This window comes from Prinia subflava, chromosome Z (assembly GCF_021018805.1).
Source record: "Prinia subflava isolate CZ2003 ecotype Zambia chromosome Z, Cam_Psub_1.2, whole genome shotgun sequence".
NCBI classification, from domain to species: Eukaryota; Metazoa; Chordata; class Aves; order Passeriformes; family Cisticolidae; genus Prinia; species Prinia subflava.
The window spans coordinates 81,168,973-81,183,290 of NC_086283.1; the positions used below are offsets into that span (position 1 = coordinate 81,168,973).

Sequence of the window (14,318 nt, forward strand, 5' to 3'; positions counted from 1 at the left end):
CAGTGTCATCTTTGCGTCCGAATGGTCTGGTGACCTCTTCCTGCACTTACGTTACTCATCCATTTTTTTTTTTTTCAAAGAAATCATGACTGATTGAAATAGTTTTGTTTGGTTGAGGAGCTCTCTGGACTGCATATTTGCAGTTGTTCCTGGAAAGAAGCTGAAGCTGCCTGAGAAATAATTTGGGGATGTGTGTTAACAAGGGTAGATTTAGGCAAGGCTCCCAGTTGCCTTACCGCAGCACCATGATTGGGGTTTTGGGTATTTGATGTCCTTGAGCTGCCGTGCCTTTCTTCTAAATGCTTTTGACCAATCCTGTGATAGTCGTTTTGAGAGTGGGAAGATGAGGTCTCATGATGCTTCCACCCCTCCCTAGCAGTGGGATTCCCTTCAAGTGCCGTGGCTGAAATCTCTTGTGTGTTGTTTCTGTCTCATCTTTCGTCCATTAGGAGATCTGCATGGCAGATTTTTGTAGTGTCTGATCTTTGGTTGTGCGTCTTGACTTCCGAGACACTGAAAAAGGAAGGAGTCCTGTGAGAAGTGGTATTCTTGGCACTCTTTGTCTTAGGTCTTTACATGTGTTAGACTCTGCTTATGGAATCATTTGGAATAAGAATAATGCCCTAACTTTATTTCATTGACTTATGCAATATATTAAGTGTACATGCTGCTCTGAACTAGTGCTCACCTTGCATGTGTTTCATTTTGCAGATTTCTTAACTTGTTGAAATATTTAGCTTTGTCTTGTTTTATATTTTCAGTTTAGTAAGGTTAGAAAAGTGGAATTATAAAGATGCAGTTACAGGATGTAACTTTTTTCAACTTCATAGCAGTGAGCGTTTGAGAATTGTGTTCCACTTGAAGTATAGTTTAAGGGCAGAAACTTGAGGGAAATGACACAGGCTTCTACTCAAGCTAGAGAATAAATATTTCAAGGAAAACTTGTGGTTCAGGTAACATTAATAAAGTGTTAGGGGTGGTTGGTTGGGGAATACAATTGCTTGATTTGTGTTTTGGGAGCTCTTAGAGGTGGTCACATCAACTTTTGGCACCTTGTTTATTCTTGGAGAAATACAACGTTTCCACTAGTTCAACAATCTTAGGTTGTGGAGTAAACTGAAATGAGGGAAGTGCTCTCTCTGCATCTCCTTGACAGAAGCTACTGTCCAAAGCTGGGTTCAACATTTCAACAGATTCTGCTTTCAGTTGCAAGTCCTATAGCTCTAACGTCTACTGAATTGAAGCAGAGAACAAGTCCCCTTGAATGTTTGTTTTAGTGGTAGGTTGTCAACATGCTGACTGTAATAAAGTCAGGGACTTCTTACAAATTCAAGCTCTCTATCTAAGCATGTTTTATCAGCTAATATAGCATGCTGAGATCTGCTGCAGTGTTTCAGGGTTTAGGACTGCCATCTAGATGGAAAGGGCAGCAGCCTCCAGGAGCAACAACTATATGAAGAGCAGCATGTATCAGCAAGGGATCATGCAGCAGCCCCTCCACCCCATTCATGTGATCAACTGAAGGTGGACATCTGAAGCACAAGTTACATCAACCTTTGTCTTACCTAGTGACTGGATTCCCAGTCATGCTGAATGGCTTTGTAATGCTTTGAGCAATCCTTTAAGTTCCTAACTACCATCCTCAAGGAAGAAGTTGAGCTATTCAATGTACTGGTTACCTCTCTTCTTTGCTGTCAAGAGGAAAATAGTTTGGGGCGGTGATGTTAAGTCCTTCAAACAGGTTGTGATAATAGCAAATGTCTGTCCCTCAGCTGCTGGCTGTAAGAAATGGTGAGTTTGACTAATGTTCTAGCAGAATCAGTTTTGTTGGGCCACAGGTATTGGATTGCACTATGTGAACTTGGTTTTTGGTCCCGGACTCATTCACAGAGTGTGAAGGTGAAATGTGGGTAGACCTTGTATGTCTAAGATGTTACTTATATCTGATTTACTTGCTGATTTTTTTGAGTGACAAAGGGAACATTTTTGGTCAGCTGTGAAGGACATGGTGTGATGAGTCTCTAGATCAGATTCCACTGGGCTATGTAGTGGTTCTGAATTACTCTGGAAATTATGGAAATGTATTTTTCTGGTTTTTCAGGCAGTGCCTGAGCAGCAGAGAACCAGAATATGTCATAATCTGTGGAACTAAGTGTGAGCAGTTAATCAGTGCCACCTTTATGCCATAGGCATCTTCTGTTCATCTGAGAGGGTCCTTTGCTACATGGACAACTTCTTCACTTTTAATTTTGGCAGCTGATACATAAATGGGGACCGCCACAACAACGATTATTGTGCTGTAATCTGGTGTTGATAGTTGCTAGTTGGGATAGATCTCGATCGCTGAGGGCTGTGCATAGTGAAATCTTTACCATCTCAGGTGACCATTCTTCTGTCTCGGAATCCAGTGTCTTTCTTTAATGCTTGAGTCTTCAGAGCCTAGAGGTTGATGAACCTCTGCCCAATGCTTTGATCAAGCAGTGGATACTTGCAGGACTTTTAGAAAGTGTTTCTGATGACCTGCTTGAGGTCCTGAATGTTTGGTGCAATTGTACCTTAGCAATAGAGCTTTTAATTATCTTTGAAAAAGACAGGTCTTCTGATTTTTTTTTTAGTTGTGTGGTATTCTTGTGCTGAGAGCCAGGGGTTTAGGGAAGGTACAACTGAGAAATTATTCAAATAGGAACTTCATTAACACTGCTCAGAAGCATGATTTGACCAAGTACACTGTGTCAAGAAGTATGTTTAATGTAGACCAAAAGTCAATATTAAAAACTCTTTCAGAGGTGATTCAGGCTGGTAAATTAAAATGAATATACCTAGCATGAAAGGAAACAAGAAAAATTAACTATATTGTTAGAGTTACTATTTAATAGTTCTTAAGGCAGTTTATTTCATAAGATACTTTTCCTGCTTGAAGGAACAAGCCTTGACACATCAGTTGGAAGGGGAGTAAAACATTATGGGCATTATGATTAGTTTTGTCAAGTAATTTGGGGGCTAAATACTTGTCAAGGTATTGTTATCCATGCTTTTTGTAATTCATTAGGCCTGTGCTGTATAGAGTTCTGTAGTGTATCTCAGCTTCTTCCAGGTGATTTGATTTCAAAGTAACTTGTAAAGTGTGTTAATATTTCAGAGCAGGAAATGGAAAACCAGTTACCAATAACTGATAGCAAGAATGAACACCGTGTTTAAAAGTTTGGTATTGTAGTCTGCTTCTCATAAACCTTAAAATTAAGCAAATAGAAATTTTCTAAGCACTGAGAATTATATAGCTGGTAAAACGTTTAATTCCACAAAAATATCCTTAATGCCAAGATAAAATGTAAGGTACTCTCAACATAAAAACTGCCTTCCGTGAGCCTCTGTATTTCAAGGTCCTACAGAGTTTCTCTCTGTGTACTTGATCTATTTTTGTTGTCTTTAGGTATCATTGATGCTAATAAGCAGTGGTTTGGTGCAGCAAAGGGACACAGAATTGCAGGTGAGTAGAGCCCTGCTTGCTCCAGGTTTGTGGCACTCCTGTTCAGTCTCAAAAGCCAGGGAGCCTCTAAGCTGTCAGAAGGCAGGGAAGCAAAAGTCTTCTTCCAGTGTTGGTTCATGGATCAAAAGCACAGATAGAATCCCAGACGCCCAGGCCTGCGGAATACCTGATTGTTCCTCACTCTGCTGTTGCATAGAGTTTTTTGGATGGGTGTGCCTTTAGGCTGCACAGACTACTCACCCATCCAGTAGTCTGTTCTGGACATCAGTGTATCCTCAGAAAGAGATGAGCTAAGTCGTGGTGGTAGCTAGTTCCCAGTCCTTTCTGTAGGGCTCCTCTGATCCAGGTAAGACTGTGGTGTGTGCTGAGACGTACAGATAGTGGTTTCCAGTTCTGATACTCTCTTAACATAAGAGATCATGTGCAGTCGGGTCCTATTGTATGGCAAGAGGAGAGCTGTAGCACAGCCCAATTCTTCTATCCCATTAGAATAAAACAGAACTTTCCATATCGGTAAATTGAGCACTGTTTGTTTGCCTAATTTTTGTACAGTGGTCCTTGGATAAGGTAAAATAGAACTTGACTTTTTAGGTTTTTTCCTCAGGTGACAATGCAAGTAACTGTTGCCTCTTGAAACTTCTTGTCTGTCTGTTCAAGAGATGGTAACTAAAAGCATGTAGACTTACATGTGGTTCATATTATAGGAATTAATTGAAGGTTTTGACTATATAGTGTTAGAAGAGTAGGATTTTTTTAAACTTTTTTTTTTGTGTGGATCCTTTAGATCCAGTGTTGCAGTGATGTTATGCCAGTGTCTGAGGGTTTTACACATCTGTAACTTTTCAAAAACTCGAACATGTGTATACTTTGCTGTTTCAGAAGTCACTCTTATGCTGCATTCCTATTTTACATGGTAATATATTCACACAAGGTACCTTCCCTTTAACAGCACTTTAGGTCTACTACACAGTGCTTATTTTGCATCTGAAGGGTAGGGAATGCCAGAAAATAAATGCTTGCAGAAACTTAACTCTGATCTTTGATGTCCAGTTTTGTTATGTGGTTTATGGCATGTTCATCAGGTGTTCAGGGTAATGAATAGTATGGGCTAAATGATGCAGGTTTTATGCTGAACTTAAATGTAGCTGAGTTCAAGTTGGAAATGTCATTGTTATGCATTGTCTACAGTGTGGATGGACTAGAGGTGATGTGATTCATAAATACAGTTACTCTTATGATTTGGGCTGCGTGTGATCAGATGTGTACATACATACATGCATGTACACAAAACTAGTCAGCTGTTTCCAGAATGCTGCTTTATTTTTAGGCTTAGTGTTTTTATCCAGCATTATGAGTTAGGGGAATTGCAGTTAATCTTGCTAAGCTTTTGTGGTAGTGACTTGCTGAGAACATCCCATCTCACCAGTCCAGTTTGATAGTAATAACTTTGGCATTGTGTACCCACCCTTGAAGTACTAGTAGCCAAAAGGAACTGGATTGATTGATTGCCTATCTTCACAGTTGCTGAAATATTTAACATGCACTTGCCCAAACTGGCTATTAAAGGGAAGAAAAATGAGAGCTACTAAATTGCAGTGTGTTTAGGATATTTTGGAATCTTTTTTGACTTGAGGTAGTATGACCTCAGGACTTCCTGGGTGTTCATTTTAAATTGAAGCTTCTACCTGGAGAACAACAAGAACATAAAGGGGCTGAATGTTTAATGGGTGACACTTTGAGGCATCATAGTATTTGTGGTTTAGAAAGAGAAGGCTGCCTGGCAGGCAGGCTGTATCTTACTACTTAAGATTTCAGTACTAAAAGCATGACATATATTCCTTTTTGACTGCTTTATTGTCTTAAAATTGTACAAGTAATTTATATATTCAGGTAAATAGGTTTTGTTTGAGAAATCCAAGTTGATAGCAGTGAGGACATGTTTGCAGTACCTTCGTGACTTTTCCCCAAGTTACATATCCCAGTTAATTATTTAAAATGTGTGTTTTAATGTTCATTGTAGCAAAATATTTGAAGAGGTTAAGATGCAAAACTCTCTGCTGCAGTATTGAAACAGTGCAGAGACCAGTGTTTAATCAGTTGTGTCACTTGGGTCAATTTTTGAGTGATAGACACTTGTCCATTGTGCAAAAATTCTTTGGTTTTAAATTAATCTTAAGACATCTCTGCAGCTAGAAACCTTTTGCTGTCAGACCTAGATAAAAGCTGAAATAATATTCTTTTCTGCAGTACCCTCTTTGGCCTTGTCAAAACAAAAGCCATGCAATGGAGTAGCTTTGACTTACAATACATTCTCTGAATACACATTTGTTCTTGCATGAAGTCTGCTCGTATAAGCCCCTTATTCATGCATGTAAACCACACTGGTGTGCAAGTATTTGCTTATCTTGGCTGGAATAACTACCTGTAAAAGCACTCACCTTTTTTAAAAGAATGGGCTTCTTATAATGTATTGAAGAAAACTGAATTTCATCTCTGTGCCTCCAGCTACTTCTCTGCAAAAGAGTAACTGGACCCACAGTTGGTAGCTAACTACCTTTCATCAGTGCTTTAAGCAGTATAACTTGAGAGGCTGACATATCTTCTGTACTTTTTAAGTATCTTGTAGCTATTATCTAAATCCCTTCTAATTTGTCATTTGTGTAGTAACAAAATGCCCCTACCCAGATACCTCAGAAGAAGGTGCATGGCACTTTTTGTTTAAGGTGGAAAGAAAATCTAGTTTGTTCTTAATGATATTACCACTTCAATGGGATCTCTGAGTAACCTCATTTGTTTATTGCTGTGTCCATGTTACTCAAAATGCTAAGTAACAAAGATGTTGAGAGACAACTCTTACTGAAAACTTACTGTTCAATTTTGGTGGATAATGGTAATGTTTCTTCTCTTGTATAGTTCTCTGAGTGTCAAGTGGCTGTTTCTTGAGTCAACTACAGCCATGTCTAAACAATCCTCTGTAGAGGACCTTTGTTGTTACTTTTTTTCTTTTGAAAGCACTTCTAAATGAACCTAGGCATTTTATATTGCTGTGTGCTCTCCACTGGAGCATATAAAAATGAAAATTTTGAGACCAACATATGGAATGATTTCCATTTCTCAGTCTCTGCCAGCAGCCTGAAAGATTATGTCCTTCAAAATTTGACTAATATACTTTCTGTGACGTTTAACTGATTTTCTGTTTTTTTCATGCTGGTTGCAATATTTGATTTTTGTGGATGAAGCTTGGCTGGCATTGGCCTGAAGTACAAAAGCAGTGACTCGGGAAAACTAGGTAGGTAGGGCAGACTTGATTGAGGCTGTGGACATTTGGGCTTTTGAATTTTGAGACTGGCTGTATTATTGAATATTTTTTGATACTGAGGATGATTTTGACACTCACAGGTTTATGGACAGACTCATCAAGGCCTAAAAAGCAGATCTGGAGATCTATTTTAAATTGCAGTAATAGCTAAGTACATGGTCTTGTACGCTATCATCCATAATTATATTCCATTTGGAAAGAGATTGGAGTTGTACTGACTGCCACTAAGGAGGGATGGGGGAAGAAATCTGCTGGTCTTGGCCACCTTCTTCTCAGTGTTATGAAATAAGCCTGGGTTCTGTTGCCGTTAGAGGTGATACTCCAATTTCACAGATTCAAGGCAGCCCGCTTAATGTTCGCCTTGGATAAATGACTGTTAATTTTCACCCAGCTTGCAGGCTTATCCCACACCTACTAACTAGTTCACTTTTTTTCATATCTCTAATGTGATATATTTATGCTTGGGTCCTTCAACCAGGGACCATATTTTGCCTACAAAAACCAGCTAAGTAAGGTGCTAGTGGTGAACAAAAGTCATGAGATGCTGTGGTGGGATGGCTGCTATAGGTATGTAGTACCTTCCTCAGCCAGGGAGCTTCCTGCTGGCAGTTGTGGATGTATTCCTGAATGATGGACCAGGTTGGGTCAGGGTAAGGATCATGAGTAACCATCCCAAAGCACAGCATTGTTCATGTGCCTCATGGGGATGCAGCGAAATGTTACATGGGCGTGTCTTCAGCATGTGGACCACACCTGGGATCTCACCTGCTGTCCAAGCAGCTAATGCCACATCCTGTGGGATCAGCTCTGTGTTTGTAATGGCAGAGGCATGAAGGAAGGTTCTGGTATGCTTGGCCACAAAATACCTGTCATCATCTTGCCACCAGGCCTCTTCATTTGTTTTGGAATCTCTTGGAATCCAAGCCCACCTCAGGCATCTCCCTCTTCCTTCAACTCCTCCTGAAGCAGAATAACTGTACTTGAGTCACAACTGCAGGCTCACATGAGGTCACCACATGTGACTTGATGATGCTCCTGATGTCTCAGCCTTGTTCTGTTTCACCTTCTCTCTTGCAGCTGCTGGCTTTGCTGAGCATGTGGATGACTTTCACCTCCTTAGAAACACAGAATTGTTAAGGTTGGAAAAGACCTCCAAGATCAAGTCCAACCACCAACGCAGCACCCCACCACCATGTTCACCACTAAACCATGTCCACAAGTGCCACATCCATGCTTATTTCTGAGAGAACAATGAAGTGGTTTTGACCTGCCTACATCTAACCTGTACTTACTTCCAGGATGGCTAGTGTCTGCTTTTAAAACAAAAATGGTGCTAGGGAGAGCCTCTAAGTTGTACTACAGCAAATCTAAGGAAACCTTTGGCTGGAGGTTAGTTCTATTGTATCTTTAGCCCTTTCATGCCCCAATTTATTTCAGATTGTGTAGCTTTTTGTTTAGATTGCATTAGTTCATAGCTAGGATTATAATTAAGTTCTGGAGGTTTGTTCTTTCCTTTTCTTGCAAAGTTCAGAGCAGTGACTTTTGTGCTCTAGAAAGAATATTTCACAGAATTAGGTTGGAAAAGACCTCTGAGATCAAGTCCAACCTGTAACCTAACACCACTGTGTCAACCAGGCCATGGCACTGAACATAGCATATAGTCTTTCCTTAAACAGCTTCAGGAAGAGTGGCTCCACCACCTCCCTGGGCTGTCCTTTTCAATATCTAATCACCATTTCTGTGAGAAAATTTTTCCTAATGTCCAACCTAAACCTCCCATGGTTCAGCTTGAGACTGTCTTCTTGTCCTGTTACTGGTTGTCTGGGAGAAGAGCCTGACCCCCACCTGGCTACAACTCCTGTCAGGCAGTTGTGGAGAGTGATAAGATAATCCCCAGGCTCCTTTTCTCCAGGCTAAACACCCCAAGCTCCCTCAGTTGATCCTCATAGGACTTACCCTCTAGACCCTTCACCAGCTTCACTGACCTGTGAACCTGCTCCAGCACCTCAATGTCCTTCCTGAAATGAGGGGCCTATGACTGGGCACAGCGCTTAAGGTGTGGCCTCACCAGTGCCAAGTACAGGGAGAATAAACTGGAACAAACTCTGTGTAATTAGTAAGTTTTGTATGGTTGTCATCTAAACTCTATGCTGGATCTCTTTCTAGGAAAAAAAATATACTATGAAGGAGGTGTTTTATGGAAGAGGAACATAATGATCCTACTGGGAAGGAATTTCCCTATTCTCAGAAAAGGCTTCCATTTGGTTAGGCTACTTCTATGTGATGCATAGTTTGTACAACTGTAGTAATGCAGAAAAACTAATGAAATTTGTACTGAGCCTAAAACCCACTTTTAATGCTAGGTTGGTTCATTGAATTTGATTCTTAATTTGCAGATTAGTTACTATATGATGTCAACTTGAAATAAGAGGGTTATGAGAAATCAATTTCTTCCAAAAAAAGTTTGTGTCTATTACTGGATGCTTGTATGACCAACCAAAATGGCCAATTATCTTCTGCTACATAGCAGCCAACAAGCCTTCTGTGGTACATGTGGTGAAACTATTGCTCTGTCACATTGGCTGGGAATGCAAATCACTAGTCTGATGTTGGACTGGGTGAAAGGGGTGCACAGTCCAGAATCGGTTATCTGTTAGGCCCTTTGTGTGGGTGATGCACAACACTTGTCCAGAATAGTCTAGGGATGCTACACAAACAGGCTGAGAGAGCCATGCAATGCTTTGTTCATCATCTGCAGTGACTGTAATAGGTGCTCAGGTGAAGGACACTGAGCTGGCACTGAAGGAGTCCTGTAGACACACAGGGCATTTTACAATATGTTCTTTGTCTTGTCAAAAAGTTCTTTGACAAGAGTAAGAGTAATTTAGTGATTAGACACTAAGCCTTCTATCTGGTTCATATTCATTATTCTGGATAAATTAACACTTATGTAAAATATGTGTATCTTATAATAGCATAATTAACTAAATCTGTAGTTACAAAGTGTTTTGCTTTTTATAAATAACTCATGTGAGAGCTTTCTGCCAAAGCAAATTGGACATATATGTTTACAAGTACAGTATTTAATTTTGGAATAGCTGAAGAAATTAAGTGAATAGGTTTCAGGCTGCTTAAGCACAAAAGCAAGGAGATTTTTTCAATAAGAAGTTCTGCTTATTCCTGGTTTTTAAAAATAAAAGCCTGAGCAGTTTCTTGAAGCGCCCCAGCACAGAACCTGATGTACTGACAAGTCACACTCCTCTGCACAGACTTTGTCCATGAGGCAGCTGCGGCAATTCTCTAAGAGCAAAAAATAAAGCTGGGGTTGTGTAACTTAACCTGGGGGAGGAGGGGGACATTCCTGGTGCTGAAGAGAAAGCCATCAAGTCAGGGCCTGAGTATGTAGGCTTGTGAGATGTATGCTATGGAGGCTTCACAAATGAATCTCCGAGTATATTGCAGAGTGTCTGGGTCAACTTCTCATTGGAGGAGGCAAAGGTATCCCTTGCCTTGCCTCATTGTTTGAAATGTCAGAGGCACCTGCACTAGTTGGAAGCCACCCTGCTTTTTTACTTCCCACCTATAGGATTTCTTTCTTGCACTGTATTAATTGCTCCAGCCTCTTGTTCACTTCCACTACAGCCACCCCAGGTCTTCTTTCCTGTGCTTTCAAGAGTGGGTTCAAAATACAGCCGCTCAGCATAGAGAAACCAGCATGTGGGATTTGATGAGAAGTGTGGAAGTGTGAAAGGGCTTGCAGCTCTGCAGCACAGCCAGGGAGACAGCCTAGTGTGGCACGTCGTGGAACACATTTGCAGGGCAACTTTTGGTTCCAGTCAGTTAAGACAAGGTTTGAAATCTATTGCTTACATGCCTCTGAGTTATGTAGTGCTTGTCACACCAAGTGCAATTACCCAGGCTATGCCACAACACTGAGCTTAAAACACATGGGCAGAAAGCCAAATTCTGCACTTAGCAAGCACTTTAAATAGAAAACTACAGCACAACTGACCTGCAGGTACCTTTCCTTTTATAAGGAAAGCTGACGTTTCTAACTGCTTTAGTTATAAATGCATTGGTAAATGCTCTTGTAGAATATTTATGCACTAAAATAATGTTTAGTCACAGCTTACTGTGATTGCTATGTACAGTTTCAGTTTTAGGCAGAATATAAAGCTTTTATCTTCTCTAATTTTGTTAACCTTATGCAAATAGGTACAGCAAAAGGAATACTTAAGGCATTTTCCAACAATACTGTGGCAACCATAGCGAATCACCAAGGTCCACACTAATAAACCATTGAATCATTTGGTAATGTCGAAGTATGTCTGCAATGCAGCAGTGGCACATTTGACCTGTCTCAAACACAGCAGTGGGGTCTGTTAGTGACAGCATGATATTTAACACCAGTTGTGAACTGACCCAGCTTAGAGTTGGTTTTAAAGCCCATGCTTAATCCCATGTTGCCATGGTTCAGCCACCACCTGTATCTGTGATAATGGTTGCAAAGCTGGTACAGTTGCAGCTGTAAATCTCGAAGTCACAGCTGTGAGGGCCATGTAAACAGAAACTTGGGAAGCTGCTCTGATGTGGTTTCAGGTGCTGATGGTACAAAGATGCTGGTACCTTTGTTAGTGTTAAAAGTTAACCAGAATTAGCTTAGTTGCTTCTGTTGGCTTATCCCATATTTTGTAAAATGTAGATTCTAATCAAAGCTCATGTTGTGACTGAAGTTGTGAAACCTTCTTGTTTGTGTTTAAGATGGATTGGGAGGAGTGCTATGCAGGATCTTACTGCTATACTTTTACTATTGAGAAATTCCTGGAGATTGTATTATATCATCCTAAGACTTGTCTGCCTGCAGAGCTCAGCTGAATTTGCCACTTCGTTTCATAGCCATCATGACTTGAAAGTTTAACAGGTTAAGCCTCACTTAGTTAAAACATCTGTATAGTTATGGGGATTACCTACTTACTAATTGCTTTATGGAGGTTCTATGACCTTTTTTAGAAAAGATGTATATTGGTGTACCTTTGTCATGGGTTAGCACTGGCCAGATGTTAGTGCACCCATGAATATATGTTTTTTCTCTAACAACTCCTGTGGGATGTGATCAGGAACAGAGCAGAGCAGGCTTAAATCTTGAAAACAAAAAAAAACCCACCAAAACTTTATTAATTACATAAGAACAGGGACAGAAATACTCTTAAACACACACAGAGACAGAAATAAAAACTTCTCAGAACATTTCTTCTCCCAGTTTTTACCTCCCCACCCATCACTTTTCACAGACCAACCTTTGGGTTTTAAATCAAACAATCACCACTCAAAAAAAACTAATCTTCAATTCAGCAAGGGAGAGAGGAGTCTCTCTCGCACCACAAACTGTTCTTCAGAAAACAGGGGTTCACCCCTTATGTGTTTCCATGTCACCTATAGCACCGCCCGGAGAAGTCTGCTAAGGTGACACTCTCTTTTTCCTATGTCCAGCGCTCTCACCGCTGTCTCATAGGCCACAACTACATACAGGGCTTTTTAAGGATGCTGCATGCCGAGCTCTCCCCTTTTCACCCAGGGGCCGGGGTTCCAGGAGCAGGTCTGCCCTGAGGGCAGAGGGCACCACCTCACCCTCCCCCTCTCTTCTCTGCTCGCTCCAACTCTTCAAGTGCCAGTCACTGTAGCAAAAGCAAGGGCAGCTGCATCCACCCAAAAATGCAGTTTATGTTCAAAAGAGACTCAAGTTCAGTCCATGGCTGACATTATGCAAGAAAAGTCCAGCTCCAAGGCTACTCCTCTCATTCTTCCATCGGGTTCCTTCCAATCATGCTTTATCATCTCGGTCCCAGGCCGCTGCCCTCTCTCCGAAAACCACCAGTCATGAGAATCAATGTCTAAGAAAAGTTTCTTTCTACCAAGCAAGGGTTAACAGTTTCTATCTCTCGGCAGGGTGCAGGCTGAGGCACTCCCAGGCTCCGCAAACCCCCACATGGCTGAGCACCTTCTCCCGGAGTTTGGGGGGGAGGAGGGGGTGAGCACACACAGAAGGCACTTCCACAGTTTTCCACCCCTCCATCCTGGACGGGGCAGCTCAGTTCCAGTCTTGTCCCTTCTCTTCCCCCCCCCCCCCCCCCCCCCCCCCCCCCCCCCCCAGGGGCTCCGGCTTACCTGAGCCGACCACGTGTTTCCCCTCCCCCACCCAGCCTCCTGGCCGGGCAGGGGAAGGAGGCCTCACACGTCCCTCTGCTGAAACCAAGATCTGAAAAGAGGCCGAACCCCCTTGGGGGTCCTGCTTTTAACTCTTTGTGTCCTCAGAGGCGTGTCCAAACCTCCGAGTGACCAATCCAGGTGCCAGCAGAAAAGCTGATCACTGATTGGACTGCCCACATCTCCCTGGAAAAATTCACCTCCCCTCCCCAACCACGACAACCTTTCAATCCTAGATGAGTTTAAGAAATCTTGTGTCACTTTGTTTCTCTTGGTAACAAAATTGAAGGAGACTTCAATGACTGAGTTATTGAAAGTGACAGCATAGGTGCATAAACCCGGGTTGGATGTTTACCTCTGTAATTGCCTCAGTGCCTTGGAATTTAAGCTATCAGACTTTTTACAGCCAAGGTTATAATTAAAACAAAGCTGTTCCTATGTCAGGAACTTGAGATTCTTAGGACAGAAGATCCCAAGGCTACTGAAAGTTCAAAATGAAACAATAACAAAAAAATCACAAACAAACAAACAAACCCACCACAAAAGCCAGATTTCAAAAATCACTGTTTCTGGCAACTGATTTCCTAGAAGTTGTGGTGAACGGAAGGGAAGCCCAAGATAGATGAGCTGAGGTGCTGGTGTTGATGAAGTGGTTGTCTTGGCAACTGCAGTGACTTAAATATCTTGAGGAAAATAGCAAGCAAATGTTAAGATTGAGAAATGGTAACAGATTGACAGAAGAACCAGGAGCAATGAGCAGCTTGAAGCTTACACAGGGAGTTGATATGACTACCATATCAAGCTGCTGTTTTCAGTGGTGGAATTCTTGAGTGTTGTAACCCCCATGTTCTTCTCTTTTAGCGACAGTATGCCTGGCTGCCTGCTTGCTGCATGAGGCCAGAGCTTTGGGGAGACATCTTCCAGGGTATATTTATCCCCAAAAGGTGACTGATTGATGTGATGTGAATTCAGGTTGTACTGGTGTGCTTCATTTTGCAGCCCCACTGTTCATTGTAGTCATACAAGTATTGCAGCGAAATCCCAGTGCAAAATAAACCCTGCATGCAAGCAGTATGAGAATTGTATTGTGTGTCAGAGATAAACTGCTGGAGCTGCAAGTGTGTCAGGGATTGCTCTACATCCCTGTAGTGCTTTCCATTGAGCCATCTTCCTGTGTGTGTTTTGTTAATCATGACTGCACATGCTGATTTGTGGTTCTGTAGGTAAAAACTGGTAAGTTTTCATCTTTTGCTTCCCTGATGAAGTACTTATTTCTCCTTCACTTCAGTACAAAAAGCACAGCCCAGA

At 41.6% G+C, this 14,318-nt stretch overlaps 1 protein-coding gene across 2 annotated transcripts in view; it reads left to right on the forward strand.

The window, feature by feature from the left end:
- The window catches only part of UBE2R2 (ubiquitin conjugating enzyme E2 R2), a 56,695-nt gene that overhangs the window by 1,825 nt on the left and 40,552 nt on the right, over positions 1 to 14,318 (forward strand). The window contains exon 2 of one of the 2 annotated variants that reach the window (XM_063422472.1): positions 3,431 to 3,487. The exons of the other annotated variant lie outside the window; for it this stretch is intronic. Coding sequence (XP_063278542.1) covers positions 3,431 to 3,487 — 57 coding nt within the window. The remainder of the gene's footprint in view (positions 1 to 3,430; positions 3,488 to 14,318) is intronic. 2 annotated transcript variants of the gene reach the window in all.